General features: G+C 41.6%; 2 protein-coding genes across 3 annotated transcripts in view; both read left to right on the forward strand.

Annotated features, from left to right (window-relative positions):
• Positions 1 to 785, forward strand: part of LOC117762187 — a 23,210-nt gene extending 22,425 nt beyond the window's left edge. Inside the window, exon 5 of the mRNA XM_034586708.1 lies at positions 278 to 785. Coding sequence (XP_034442599.1) covers positions 278 to 308 — 31 coding nt within the window. The 3' untranslated portion in view covers positions 309 to 785. The remainder of the gene's footprint in view (positions 1 to 277) is intronic.
• A 6,801-nt stretch (positions 786 to 7,586) lies between these two features.
• On the forward strand, positions 7,587 to 15,333 carry LOC117762192. Of its 2 annotated transcripts, none has more exons than XM_034586714.1 (2): positions 7,587 to 8,577; positions 14,664 to 15,333. In XM_034586714.1, exons 1-2 carry the CDS (start codon positions 7,729 to 7,731, stop codon positions 14,784 to 14,786), a joined length of 972 nt encoding a protein of 323 aa, XP_034442605.1. In that variant the 5' UTR covers positions 7,587 to 7,728; the 3' UTR covers positions 14,787 to 15,333. The 2 variants fall into 2 exon arrangements, with proteins under 2 accessions (XP_034442605.1, XP_034442604.1); XM_034586713.1 differs by lacking the exon at positions 7,587 to 8,577 and having other exon boundaries at positions 13,603 to 14,837; positions 14,890 to 15,333.
• The last annotated feature ends 1,983 nt before the right edge of the window (positions 15,334 to 17,316 follow it).

The following is a 17,316-nucleotide window of genomic DNA, read 5'->3' on the forward strand; positions in this document are numbered from 1 at the left end:
CTGGGTTAATGGAGCTTCCTTCCACCTCCAGATGTTGATCCACGAGGCTCGACTGAATCATCAGGCTGGAAGGCTGAGGCAAACTCAAGTTGATTCCATCAACACGTACGTCGATGTGTACCTGCAGGACCTGGACCCTTTGCTGGAGAAATACAAGACTTACTTGACCACTGTCAACAAAATCAGTGAGCAGACATTTTGTTGGGGGACATGCGTCAGAGAGTATTGTCTTATAAAAAATAGTGAGTCCAACTGCAAAACACAATATTATGAGCATATGGACAACCTCTGTAGAGGTGAAGCTTTGACGAAGGCCTATGTAAATCAGATTGTCTCAAAATATCCACCAATCGCAGGGTTGAAGAGTCAGTTTATAAACGTCAAGAACAGCGTCAACGTTCTAATCAAACAACACGACACATTCAGTCTGTGGTAAACGACCTCCGATCAGTCTCCTACGCCAGTTTACGTTTTCATCTTATTCACCGTCAACACGTCTAACTGTGCAAACGTAACATCGTAGTGAGGCAAAGAGCAGGAGAACGATCGTAAGACGTCGTCTGATAGTTAATCACTGAGCAACATGACCGAGTGAATCCAGTTCATGAGGAAGGATCAACTCAAAGTGTCATTTAAAGCTGGTTTACTTTAATCCTCTCATCTACATGTGGAGTTGAGCTCTTCTTGTTTCCCTGTATTGTCATTTTAAAGATGTGAGAAACGTGATTGTGACTTTGTTGTGTTGTTTCTGCTGCTTGTTGTTAATGATTTTAACATGAAAATAAGTGAACAAAGTTTCTGACATTTCTTTATGATCCTGAGTCAGAAGTTAGACACAGAACGTCTCTGCATGTATGAGGATTTTAATAAAGTGAGAAATATGATTTGTCTGGACTCAAACAAAGTTCATGTAAAACAGATGAATGAACCAAACTGTGGCACAAACATTGTTGAATTAAAGAAAATTAAACCATGAATCAACAAGATTGTGTCAGTGCAGTTTTGTTGCTGACTTTACAGCTTGTGAGTTGATTTTAAATTACAAATAAAGTCACATGTTTTTTCTCTTTTACAGAACCGTGTTTACACTTAAACAAAAACAATTCAACACAAAATGCAAAGTACAAAAACATAATGTTAAAGAAAACCCAACCAAGTTCATGACAAGTACAAATCCAGAAAACACACAACTAAAAGCAACACAACCACATAAACACACAGACTAATGATAATAATAAACAACAAATCACACAAACACGTCCGTTATTTAAAAAATCAAGAAAAAGTTTCTTATTGTCCTGAATTAACATGAGAGACGTGTTCATCACACACACTGACTACACACACACACACACACACACACACACACACACACACACACACTGACTACACGCACACACACACTGACTACACACACACACACTGACTACACACACACACACACACACACACTGACTACACACACACACACACACACACACACTGACTACACACACACACACACACACACACACACACTGACTACACGCACACACACTGACTACACACACACACACACACACACTCTGACTACACACACACACACACACACACTGACTACACATACACTGACTACACGCAGTCAACTACATCACATTGCTGCCATCTAGTGGTTTAAACATACACTTACATTATACAGCGGTGTCTACACACGTGTAATACATACACTAGTACACTAATACACACACACACACAAACACACACACACACACACAAACATACACACACTATTACACACCTATATAACACACACACACACTAATACACACATACAGAACACACACACACACACAGCTACGGGTCTATATGGTATAGACAGACTTTTTCTCCAAAGCAGCCCGGAGGTGGTTTACGGGGACTACCCTTTCCCGAGGTCCTATGGGAGTCAGGTCAACACACTGCAAACAATCTGAACAACACATCAGCTCACTTCAGGCTGTGTCACAAACATTGTTGAATTAAAGAAAATTAAACCATGAATCAACAAGATTGTGTCAGTGCAGTTTTGTTGCTGATTTTACAGCTTGTGAGTTGATTTTAAATTACAAATAAAGTCACATGTTTTTTCTCTTTTACAGAACCGTGTTTACACTTAAACAAAAACAATTCAACACAAAATGCAAAGTACAAAAACATAATGATGAAGAAAATCCAACCAAGTTCATGACAAGTACAAATCCAGAAAACACACAACTAAAAGCAACGCAACCAAATAAACACACAGACTAATGATAATAATAAACAACAAATCACACAAACACGTCCGTTATTTAAAAAATCAAGAAAAAGTTTGTTATTGTCCTGAATTAACATGAGAGACGTGTTCATCACACACACTGACTACACACACACACACTGACTACACACACACACACTGACTACACACACACACACACACACACACTGACTACACACACACACACACACACACACACTGACTACACACACACACACACACACACACACACACACACTGACTACACGCACACACACTGACTACACACACACACACACACACTGACTACACGCACACACTCTGACTACACACACACACACACACTGACTACACATACACTGACTACACACACACACACTGACTACACGCACACACACTGACTACACACACACACACACTGACTACACACACACACACACACAGACTACACGCAGTCAACTACATCACATTGCTGCCATCTAGTGGTTTAAACATACACTTACATTATACAGCGGTGTCTACACACGCGTAATACATACACTAGTACACTAATACACACACACACACAAACACACACACACACACACACACAAACACACACACACTATTACACACCAATATAACACACACACACTAATACACACATACAGAACACACACACACACACACAGCTACGGGTCTATATGGTATAGACAGACTTTTTCTCCAAACCAGCCCGGAGGTGGTTTACGGGGACTACCCTTTCCCGAGGTCCTATGGGAGTCAGGTCAACACACTGCAAACAATCTGAACAACACATCAGCTCACTTCAGGCTGAAGATACGAGCTACACAACTCTATACACACGACCCTGACTGGGTTATGGTTTTTTCAGACATCTCTCTTTTTGACAAATGTGTGACATTTGAGGACACAACAAACAATGTTGGGACTTTAAAGGGACAATGACGTCACCTTTTAAATAGCTCTTCATTATCATAAACACACACACCTGACAGAACACAGCATAAGGGGGACCTCATTTATTACCATAAAATGAGGTTAAACCGTAGATATTTGTTCAAATAAGAACAAATAAGAACACAATATATATATATATATATATATATATATATATATAAACAGAGATCAATTAAAAACTAGGGCTACGTTGTAGCACTGACGGGCCCGAGCACCCGCACGTTGAAGCCTGTTGCGGTCGGTGGAGAGAGCGATCAATGACCAAGCGCACGTCTCCGCGTTGCACGCGTTTTGCGCACTGCGGCAAGGACAAACGCTTCACTTCCTGCGTCCGTCGAGCGACGTCGATCCTTGCCTGCTAATTGCGCATTACGATCCACGCCATCAATTGCACATCACACTGTGAAAATTTTATGTAAATCGAATGATAGTTGTAAAACAAAGCTTACTTCCTGTTGCCAGTAGGTGGCGCAATCACTATTATTACCTACAGACTAATATATCTCTTCAAGTAGGGGCTCTGATGTAGCGTGAGCAATTTTGTGTCAATTGGACAATGTTACAACAACTTAATTTTCACACTGATCCGTAGGTGGCGCTATGACCCTGAACTAATATTAATACATGGATGTGTTCAGGTCAAGATTGTGATCATAGGTCAGCAGTTCGGAGCCGGTTGGATAATGCAGAGTGGATTTACAAAGTACTTCCTGTGTCATGGCGAATCAGTAGGTGGCGCTATGACACTGAGGAAATATTGACACGTGGAGCTGTTCAGGCTTGAACTATAATCATGTGACAGAAGTTTGGCGGTGATGGGACAATGCACACTGGAGTTATGACAACATCGTCTCCTTTGGCGAAGGATGATCCTTCGCCGCACCTCAACGTTTACACGGTTTGAGGAAATGTCACAATTCTGACCATGATCCAATGACTTCTCTCAGCTCATTTGAGCTGTATATTGTTAAGCAGCCAGGAGCAGTGCATCAAAGTATAAAACATGTCACTTCCTGTAGCCACCAGGGGGCGCTGTGATTTTAAGTCATAATTTCTGTGTAGATGTCATCAGGCCGGGACACTTGTCTTACATGTCTAGTTTGGACTCGATTGGTCCATGTATGTCCGAGATACAGAACCTCGTGTTTTGATGGCGTGTAATCAAACTTTGACGCCACGCCACGGTCACACCGTGTGACGAAAAAATCGATCTTTGAGTTAGTTTTGATCTCCGTCTTGTTGTGATGACACTCATCTCAATTGAAGTTGATCAGATAAAAGCCCTGGGACAAGTATATCAAAGTATAAATGTGGAATATGGCCCAAATGGCCACTAAAGTCAAAATGGCGGGCTTCCTGTTTGGTCGAGCATATCTATCCAAGAGACTTATTTGTTTGTTATGAAAGACACATGTCCCTGTCGATTTTTGTACATGTCGGCCAATCGTAGTGCCGGGGCTGCACTTTAGGTGGCGCTAGTCAGTTATTATGCCACGCCCATTTCTTAAAACCATCTGAATGTCTGCAGGGGGGGCTGTTGCTACACAAATGTAGTTTGAGGGAGTTTGAACCTCCAACACCGAAGTTATAGTAATTTCGTGTGTCCTGGCGAGTTGATGAACTTTGACCCCACGCCACTATTATGGCGTTTGACGAAAAGTCACAGTAATCTTATGCCTTCATTATCAATGTCTTGAGACCCATTTGACACAGGTTTGACGTGGCTGCGGGCAGTGGGTGAGGAGGAATACCTCCACGTGTAAGACGTTCCAAAAACAAGACATTTCCTGTTGCCACCAGGGGGCGCTGTGATTTTAAGTCATGATTTCTGTGTAGATGTCATCAGGCCGGGACTCTTGTCTTACGTGTCTAGTTTGGACTCGATTGGACCATGTATGTCCGAGATACAGAACCTCGTGTTTTGATGGCGTGTAATCAAATTTTGACGCCACGCCACGGTCACACCGTGTGACGAAAAATCGATCTTTGAGTTAGTTTTGATCTCCGTCTTGTTGTGATGACACTCATCTCAATTAGAAGTTGATCAGATAAAAGCCCTGGGACAAGTACATCAAAGTAAAAATGTGGAATATGGCCAAAATGGCCACTAAAACCAAAATGGCGGACTTCCTGTTGCGTTTTTCATAATGCTCCTTGAGACTTTTTTCATGATTGGTCACGATACACCTGGGCTACGATTTTTGTGAAGATCGGTCAAAGGGAAACCTAGGGGCTGCGTTCCAGGGGGCGCTGTTGAGCCATTTTGCCACGCCCATTTCAAATTACTCCAGAATACGTAAATTTTCACCACGTTCTAATTTTGTGCAAAGTTTGGTAAGAAGTTCAGCATGTTAAAGCCTCAAAAAGCCAATTCACTTTAGTCACAATAATCCTTTCAATTTCAATAGGGCCTCTCACCATTCGGTGCTCCGGGCCCTAATAAGTGATCTCAATTCTGAGCTTAACCTCATGATGAAGAATAACAGAACTGGAGGTTTTTTTTTGCATTTCTTTGCAGCGAACTTTAAATAACTATTGCAATTTTAAACAGGATTTGCATGAAGCAAAAACCTAATTTCTTAGCAGCCACACACGCTACAAACAAAAAACGACGTCCATTATGAACTTCCATTAGCTTGTCTGCTGAAGAATAACTGTATCCATTTTACAATAACACATTTTTAGAAACATAGTGCCTTCTAAAACGTTAAGGCATCAGCCAAAACCACAATGCAAACAAAAACAAATGATACACAAGTCAGTGGATTTACAGCTTTTGCTGCTGTGCCTGCCTCTTTGCAGTTGTTCCCCGGTTTCTCACAAAGTCCCTTATATATCGTTCGTTGTGCTAACACGGAGCCTTCGACCATCTTGCAGTGACTGCATTCATGTTTGGTGGCTCGTCTTCCTTTGATTATGTGACTTTTGAAGTGCTGCATTACTGCAGCCACTCAGCCTTGGACCAGATCTTCTTTTCACTTTCTGGAATCATGTTCTGATGAGTTTTGCCTGAAGATATACAGGAAAATATGTAGAAAACATTTGTCCACACAAATAGAAAACTAAATGTGTTGGCTACTTGGATCCATCAAAACTTCCAACTAATTCCACTAATTGTCTCTTTGATGAAAATTCTTGAGAACTTGTTTCCTGTTGACGGTTCACTTGATATGAAACAGATGAATGAACCAAACTGTGCACAAACATTGTTGAATTAAAGAAAATTAAACCATGAATCAACAAGATTGTGTCAGTGCAGTTTTGTTGCTGATTTTACAGCTTGTGAGTTGATTTTAAATTACAAATAAAGTCACATGTTTTTTCTCTTTTACAGAACCGTGTTTACACTTAAACAAAAACAATTCAACACAAAATGCAAAGTACAAAAACATAATGATAAAGAAAACCCAACCAAGTTCATGACGAGTACGAATCCAGAAAACACACAACTAAAAGCAACACAACCACATAAACACACAGACTAATGATAATAACAAACAACAAATCACACAAACACGTCCGTTATTTAAAAAAATCAAGAAAAAGTTTGTTATTGTCCTGAATTAACATGAGAGACGTGTTCATCACACACTGACTACACACACACACACACTGACTACACACACACACACACACACACACACACACACACACACACACACACACACACTGACTACACACACACACACTGACTACACGCACACACACTGACTACACACACACACTGACTACACACACACACACACAGACTACACACACACACTGACTACACACACACACACACAGAGACTACACACACACACACACACACAGACTACACGCACACACACACACACACACACACACACACACACACACACACACACACACACACACACACACACACACACACACTGACTACACGCACACACACACCCACACACACACACACACTGACTACACGCACACACACACACACACACACACACACTGACTACACGCACACACACTCACACTGACTACACGCACACACACACACACACTGACTACACGCACACACTGACTACACACTGACTACACACACACACACACTGACCACACACACACACACTGACTACACACACACACTGACTATACACACACACACTAATACACACATATCGAACACACTAATACACACAAACACTAATAAACATATACATCACACACTATACTTACTTTGAATAGAACTCTATACTTTATACTTCATCATCAGCAGGACAAGTTAAAACTTTAAAATGTCCACAAAAATAATACAAACACACTTTGTGAGTTTTGCTGAAGTTAATATTTGCTCTAAACTTCTGGACTTTGACAAACTGGCACTCGACAGAAGAATCAACAAATACGCCTGACTCTCCTCAGACCTGGTTGGTCGCTGGTGTCCTCGTCCGTCCTCCTTACGTGGCAGCTGCCTCTGGACTTTATCTTCATGCTTCCTGACTTGTTCAGTCTGGTGGTCGTGGGGCCGAGTCTCAGAGATCGAGTGTGAAAACATGGGCGCTGAAATCTCACAGGAAAAAATTGATGGATTCTCTGTTATCTACTATAACACTGCTTTACAGAACCCATGCCTCTTACCAGATGTGGGCATCGATCAGTCAATGCTGAAATATTCTGGAACCAACTCCACTGCTGAGCTTCAGAGTTTCTCTAAAGAGCTGATCAACAGCGTGCCGGGCTTCACTGAAAAAGTTGGATCTCTTGTGGCCCCGTTAACATTGGTCCCAAATGCTGTTGGACTCGGTGCGTTGGTGATTTCCATGATCTTGGAGATCATCGTCAAGAGCACGGGAAAAGCAAGCGAGGATTCGTACAGCTTGCTCCGACGAGTATTTGCTGAAGAGAAAGGTTCGTCTGTCCGGGACACGATGACAGAGTACGTGAGACGCCATCGCACATTCATGAAGAACGAGCAGCGTTTGCGACTGGAGCTCAACAGGTTAGAGACGCAGCTGAGCGGCCATCTCACCGTCCTCAGGAACTCCCTGCTGTTTGACGGACACATGACTTCACGTGGGTTTAAAATCTGGGTTAATGGAGCCTTCTTCCACCTCCAGATGTTGATCCACGAGGCTCGACTGAATCATCAGGCTGGACAACCGACGGCAACTCAAGTTGATTCCATCAACACGTACGTCGATGTGTACCTGCAGGACCTGGACCAGTTGCTGGAGAAATACAAGACTTACTTGACCACTGTCAACAAAATACTTTCGAACACAGTTTGTTGGATGGAAGCATGCAGCACAGAGAATTGTCGTATAGAAAATAGTGAGTCCAACTGTCAAATACATCATAAAATGCAGGATGACGACCTCTGTATAGGTGAAGCTTTGACGAAGGCCTATGTAATCAGATTGTCTCAAAATATCCACCACACAGGGTTGAAAAGTCAGTTTATAAACGTCAAGAACAGCGTCAAACGTTCGAATCAACCAACACGACACATTCAGTCTGTGGTAAACGACCTCCGATCAGTCTCCTACGCCAGTTTACGTTTTCATCTTATTCACCGTCAACACGTCTAACTGTGCAAACGTAACATCGTAGTGAGGCAAAGAGCAGGAGAACGATCGTAAGACGTCGTCTGATAGTTAATCACTGAGCAACATGACCGAGTGAATCCAGTTCATGAGGAAGGATCAACTCAAAGTGTCATTTAAAGCTGGTTTACTTTAATCCTCTCATCTACATGTGGAGTTGAGCTCTTCTTGTTTCCCTGTATTGTCATTTTAAGATGTGAGAAACGTGATTGTGACTTTGTTGTGTTGTTTCTGCTGCTTGTTGTTAATGATTTTAACATGAAAATAATGTGACAAAAGTTTCTGACATTTCTTTATGATCCTGAGTCAGAAGTTAGACACAGAACGTCTCTGCATGTATGAGGATTTTAATAAAGTGAGAAATATGATTTGTCTGGACTCAAACAAAGTTCATGTAAACAGATGAATGAACCAAAACTGTGGCACAAACATTGTTGACATTAAAGAAAATTAAACATGAATCAACAAGATTGTGTCAGTGCAGTTTTGTTGCTGATTTTACAGCTTGTGAGTTGATTTTAAATTACAATAAAGTCACATGTTTTTTCTCTTTTACAGAACCGTGTTTACACTTAAACAAAAACAATTCAACACAAAATGCAAAGTACAAAAACATAATGATAAAGAAAACCCAACCAAGTTCATGACAAGTACCAATCCAGAAAACACACAACTAAAAGCAACACAACCACATAAACACACAGACGAATGATAATAATAAACAACAAATCACACAAACACGTCCGTTATTTAAAAAATCAAGAAAAAGTTTGTTATTGTCCTGAATTAACATGAGAGACGTGTTCATCACACACACTGACTACACACACACACACACACACACACACACACACACACTGACTACACACACACACACACACACACACACACACATACTGACTACACGCACACACACTGACTACACACACACACACATACTGACTACACACACACACTGACTACACACACACACACACACACACACACACATACTGACTACACGCACACACACTGACTACACACACACACACATACTGACTACACACACACACACACACACTGACTACACGCACACACACTGACTACACACACACACACACACTGACTACACACACACACACACACACACTGACTACACGCAGTCAACTACATCACATTGCTGCCATCTAGTGGTTTAAACATACACTTACATTATACAGCGGTGTCTTCACACGCCTTATACATACACTAGTACACTAATACACACACACACAAACACACACACACACACACACACAAACACACACACTATTACACACCTATATAACACACACACACTAATACACACATACAGAACACACACACACACTGACTACACACACACACTGACTACACACACACACTGACTACACACACACTCACACACACAGACTACACACACACACACACACACACAGACTACACACACACTGACTACACGCACACACACACACACTGACTACACACACACACACTGACTACATGCACACACACACACACTGACTACACACACACACTGACTACACACACACACACTAATACACACATATGGAACACACACACATACACACACACACACACACACACACACTAATACACACATATCGAACACACTAATACACACACACAAACACTAATAAACATATACATCACACACTATACTTACTTTGAATAGAACTCTATACTTTATACTTCATCATCAGCAGGACAAGTGAAAACTTTAAAATGTCCACAAAAATAATACAAACACACTTTGTGAGTTTTGCTGAAGTTAATATTTGCTCTAAACTTCTGGACTTTGACAAACTGGCACTCGACAGAAGAATCAACAAATACGCCTGACTCTCCTCCGACCTGTTGGTCGCTGGTGTCCTCGTCCGTCCTCCTTACGTGGCAGCTGCCTCTGGACTTTATCTTCATGCTTCCTGACTTGTTCAGTCTGGTGGTCGTGGGGCCGAGTCTCAGAGATCGAGTGTGAAAACATGGGCGCTGAAATCTCACAGGAAAAAATTGATGGATTCTCTGTTATCTACTATAACACTGCTTTACAGAACCCATGCCTCTTACCAGATGTGGGCATCGATCAGTCAATGCTGAAATATTCTGGAACCAACTCCACTGCTGAGCTCAGAGTTTCTCTAAAGAGCTGATCAACAGCGTGCCGGGCTTCACTGAAAAAGTTGGATCTCTTGTGGCCCCGTTAACATTGGTCCCAAATGCTGTTGGACTCGGTGCGTTGTGATTTCCATGATCTTGGAGATCATCGTCAAGAGCACGGGAAAAGCAAGCGAGGATTCGTACAGCTTGCCTCCGACGAGTATTTGCTGAAGAGAAGGTTCGTCTGTCCGGACACGATGACAGAGTACGTGAGACGCCATCGCACATTCATGAAGAACGAGCAGCGTTTGCGACTGGAGCTCAACAGGTTAGAGACGCAGCTGAGCGGCCATCTCACCGTCCTCAGGAACTCCCTGCTGTTTGACGGACACATGACTTCACGTGGGTTTAAAATCTGGGTTAATGGAGCCTTCTTCCACCTCCAGATGTTGATCCACGAGGCTCGACTGAATCATCAGGCTGGACAACCGACGGCAACTCAAGTTGATTCCATCAACACGTACGTCGATGTGTACCTGCAGGACCTGGACCAGTTGCTGGAGAAATACAAGACTTACTTGACCACTGTCAACAAAATACTTTCGAACACAGTTTGTTGGATGGAAGCATGCAGCACAGAGAATTGTCGTATAGAAAATAGTGAGTCCAACTGTCAAATACATCATAAAATGCAGGATGACGACCTCTGTAGAGGTGAAGCTTTGACGAAGGCCTATGTAAATCAGATTGTCTCAAAATATCCACCAATCACAGGGTTGAAAAGTCAGTTTATAAACGTCAAGAACAGCGTCAACGTTCTAATCAACCAACACGACACATTCAGTCTGTGGTAAACGACCTCCGATCAGTCTCCTACGCCAGTTTACGTTTTCATCTTATTCACCGTCAACACGTCTAACTGTGCAAACGTAACATCGTAGTGAGGCAAAGAGCAGGAGAACGATCGTAAGACGTCGTCTGATAGTTAATCACTGAGCAACATGACCGAGTGAATCCAGTTCATGAGGAAGGATCAACTCAAAGTGTCATTTAAAGCTGGTTTACTTTAATCCTCTCATCTACATGTGGAGTTGAGCTCTTCTTGTTTCCCTGTATTGTCATTTTAAAGATGTGAGAAACGTGATTGTGACTTTGTTGTGTTGTTTCTGCTGCTTGTTGTTAATGATTTTAACATGAAAATAAGTGAACAAAGTTTCTGACATTTCTTTATGATCCTGAGTCAGAAGTTAGACACAGAACGTCTCTGCATGTATGAGGATTTTAATAAAGTGAGAAATATGATTTGTCTGGACTCAAACAAAGTTCATGTAAACAGATGAATGAACCAAACTGTGGCACAAACATTGTTGAATTAAAGAAAATTAAACCATGAATCAACAAGATTGTGTCAGTGCAGTTTTGTTGCTGATTTTACAGCTTGTGAGTTGATTTTAAATTACAAATAAGTCACATGTTTTTTCTCTTTTACAGAACCGTGTTTACACTTAAACAAAAACAATTCAACACAAAATGCAAAGTACAAAAACATAATGATAAAGAAAACCCAACCAAGTTCATGACAAGTACCAATCCAGAAAACACACAACTAAAAGCAACACAACCACATAAACACACAGACGAATGATAATAATAAACAACAAATCACACAAACACGTCCGTTATTTAAAAAAATCAAGAAAAAGTTTGTTATTGTCCTGAATTAACATGAGAGACGTGTTCATCACACACACTGACTACACACACACACACACACACACACACACACACACACTGACTACACACACACACACACACACACACACACATACTGACTACACGCACACACACTGACTACACACACACACACATACTGACTACACACACACACTGACTACACACACACACACACATACTGACTACACGCACACACACTGACTACACACACACACACATACTGACTACACACACACACACACACACTGACTACACGCACACACACTGACTACACACACACACACACACTGACTACACACACACACACACACACTGACTACACGCAGTCAACTACATCACATTGCTGCCATCTAGTGGTTTAAACATACACTTACATTATACAGCGGTGTCTTCACACGCCTTATACATACACTAGTACACTAATACACACACACACAAACACACACACACACACACACACAAACACACACACTATTACACACCTATATAACACACACACACTAATACACACATACAGAACACACACACACACACACACACACACACACTGACTACACACACACACTGACTACACACACACTCACACACACAGACTACACACACACACACACACACACAGACTACACACACACTGACTACACGCACACACACACACACTGACTACACACACACACACTGACTACATGCACACACACACACACTGACTACACACACACACTGACTACACACACACACACTAATACACACATATGGAACACACACACATACACACACACACACACACACACACACTAATACACACATATCGAACACACTAATACACACACACAAACACTAATAAACATATACATCACACACTATACTTACTTTGAATAGAACTCTATACTTTATACTTCATCATCAGCAGGACAAGTGAAAACTTTAAAATGTCCACAAAAATAATACAAACACACTTTGTGAGTTTTGCTGAAGTTAATATTTGCTCTAAACTTCTGGACTTTGACAAACTGGCACTCGACAGAAGAATCAACAAATACGCCTGACTCTCCTCAGACCTGGTTGGTCGCTGGTGTCCTCGTCCGTCCTCCTTACGTGGCAGCTGCCTCTGGACTTTATCTTCATGCTTCCTGACTTGTTCAGTCTGGTGGTCGTGGGGCCGAGTCTCAGAGATCGAGTGTGAAAACATGGGCGCTGAAATCTCACAGGAAAAAACGGATGGATTCTCTGTTAACTACTATAACACTGCTTTACAGAACCCATGCCTCTTACCAGATGTGGGCATCGATCAGTCAATGCTGAAATATTCTGGAGCAAACTCCAACGCTGAGCTTCAGAGTTTCTCTAAAGAGCTGATCAACAGCGTGCCGGACTTCGCTGACAGATTTGGAAACCGTGTGACCCCGTTCACTTCTGTCCCAGATGCTGTTGGAGTCGGTGCGTTGGTGATTTCCATGATCTTGGAGATCATCTTCAAGAGCAGCACACAAACAGATGGTTCGTACAGCTTGCTCCGACGAGTATTTGCTGAAGAGAAAGGTTCGTCTGTCCGGGACACGATGACAGAGTACGTGAGACGCCATCGCACATTCATGAAAGATCAGCAGCGTTTGCGACTGGAGCTCAACAGGTTAGAGATGCAGCTGAGCGGCCATCTCACCGTCCTCAGGAACTCCCTGCTGTTTGACGGACAGATGACTTCACGTGGGTTTAAAATCTGGGTTAATGGAGCCTTCTTCCACCTCCAGATGTTGATCCACGAGGCTCGACTGAATCATCAGGCTGGACAACCGACGGCAACTCAAGTTGATTCCATCAACACGTACGTCGTTTTGTACCTGCAGGAGCTGGACCATTTGCTGGAGAAATACAAGACTTACTTGACCACTGTCAACGAAATGGTTTCGGTGATAGGTTGTTTCATGGATGCATGCGTCAGAGAGTATTGTCGTATAAAAAATAGTGAGTCCAACTGTGAAATACATCATTACATTCAGTATCAAGACCCCTGTGACGGTGAAGGTGAAGATTTGATGAAGGCCTATGTAAATCAGATTGTCTCAAAATATCCACCAATCACAGGGTTGAAAAGTCAGTTTAGAAACGTCAAGAACAGCGTCAACGTTCTAATCAACCAACACGACACATTCAGTCTGTGGTAAACGACCTCCGATCAGTCTCCTACGCCAGTTTACGTTTTCATCTTATTCACCGTCAACACGTCTAACTGTGCAAACGTAACATCGTAGTGAGGCAAAGAGCAGGAGAACGATCGTAAGACGTCGTCTGATAGTTAATCACTGAGCAACATGACCGAGTGAATCCAGTTCATGAGGAAGGATCAACTCAAAGTGTCATTTAAAGCTGGTTTACTTTAATCCTCTCATCTACATGTGGAGTTGAGCTCTTCTTGTTTCCCTGTATTGTCATTTTAAAGATGTGAGAAACGTGATTGTGACTTTGTTGTGTTGTTTCTGCTGCTTGTTGTTAATGATTTTAACATGAAAATAAGTGAACAAAGTTTCTGACATTTCTTTATGATCCTGAGTCAGAAGTTAGACACAGAACGTCTCTGCATGTATGAGGATTTTAATAAAGTGAGAAATATGATTTGTCTGGACTCAAACAAAGTTCATGTAAACAGATGAATGAACCAAACTGTGGCACAAACATTGTTGAATTAAAGAAAATTAAACCATGAATCAACAATATTGTGTCAGTGCAGTTTTGTTGCTGATTTTACAGCTTGTGAGTTGATTTTAAATTACAAATAAAATCACATGTTTTTTCTCTTTTACAGAACCGTGTTTACACTTAAACAAAAACAATTCAACACAAAATGCAAAGTACAAAAACATAATGATAAAGAAAACCCAACCAAGTTCATGACAAGTACGATCCAGAAAACACACAACTAAAAGCAACACAACCACATAAACACACAGACTAATGATAATAATAAACAACAAATCACACAAACACGTCCGTTATTTTAAAAATCAAGAAAAAGTTTGTTATTGTCCTGAATTAACATGAGAGACGTGTTCATCACACACACTGACTACACACACACACACTGACTACACACACACACACACACACACACACACACACACTGACTACACGCACACACACTGACTACACACACACACACACTGACTACACACACACACACACACACACACACACACACACTGACTACACACACACACACACACACACACACACATACTGACTACACGCACACACACTGACTACACACACACACACATACTGACTACACACACACACACACACTGACTACACACACACACACACACACACACACACACACACACACTGACTACACGCACACACACTGACTACACACACACACACACTGACTACACACACACACACACACACTGACTACACTCAGTCAACTACATCACATTGCTGCCATCTAGTGGTTTAAACATACACTTACATTATACAGCGGTGTCTTCACACGCCTTATACATACACTAGTACACTAATACACACACACACAAACACACACACACACACACACACAAACACACACACACTATTACACACCTATATAACACACACACACTAATACACACATACAGAACACACACACACACACACAGCTACGGGTCTATATGGTTTAGACAGACTTTTTCTCCAAACCAGCCCGGAGGTGGTTTACGGGGACTACCCTTTCCCGAGGTCCTATGGGAGTCAGGTCAACACACTGCAAACAATCTGAACAACACATCAGCTCACTTCAGGCTGAAGATACGAGCTACACAACTCTATACACACGACCCTGACTGGGTTGTGGTTTTTGCAGACATCTCTCTTTTTGACAAATGTGTGACATTTGAGGACACAACAAACAATGTTGGGACTTTAAAGGGACAATGACGTCACCTTTTAAATAGCTCTTCATTATCATAAACACACACACCTGACAGAACACAGCATAAGGGGGACCTCATTTATTACCATAAAATGAGGTTAAACCTTAGATATTTGTTCAAATAAGAACAAATAAGAACACAATATATATATATATATATATATATATATATATATATATATATAAATATATATATATATTTATATATATAAACAGAGATCACTTAAAAATAAGTGATCTCAATTCTGAGCTTAACCTCATGATGAAGAATAACAGAACTGGAGGTTTTTTTTGCATTTCTTTGCAGCGAACTTTAAATAACTATTGCAATTTTAAACAGGATTTGCATAAAGCAAAAACCTAATTTCTTAGCAGCCACACACGCTACAAACAAAAAACACGTCCATTATGAACTTCCATTAGCTTGTCTGCTGAAGAATAACTTGTATCCATTTTACAATAACACATTTTTAGAAACATAGTGCCTTCTAAAACGTTAAGGCATCAGCCAAACCACAATGCAAACAAAAACAAATGAACACAAGTCAGTGGATTTACAGCTTTTGCTGCTGTGCCTGCCTCTTTGCAGTTGTTCCCCCGGTTTCTCACAAAGTCCCTTATATTTTGCACCGTTCGTTGTGCTAACACGGAGCCTTCGACCATCTTGCAGTGACTGCATTCATGTTTGGTGGCTCGTCTTCCTTTGATTATGTGACTTTTGAAGTGCTGCATTACTGCAGCCACCTCAGCCTTGGACCAGATCTTCTTTTTCACTTTTCTGGAATCAT

This window comes from Hippoglossus hippoglossus, chromosome 5 (genome assembly GCF_009819705.1).
Source record: "Hippoglossus hippoglossus isolate fHipHip1 chromosome 5, fHipHip1.pri, whole genome shotgun sequence".
NCBI lineage: Eukaryota > Metazoa > Chordata > Actinopteri > Pleuronectiformes > Pleuronectidae > Hippoglossus > Hippoglossus hippoglossus.

Excerpts from the sequence above, each read along its gene's own strand:
- LOC117762192 (XM_034586713.1), top strand. The coding sequence starts at position 13,812 with ATGGGCGCTGAAATCTCACAGGAAAAAACGGATGGATTCTCTGTTAAC.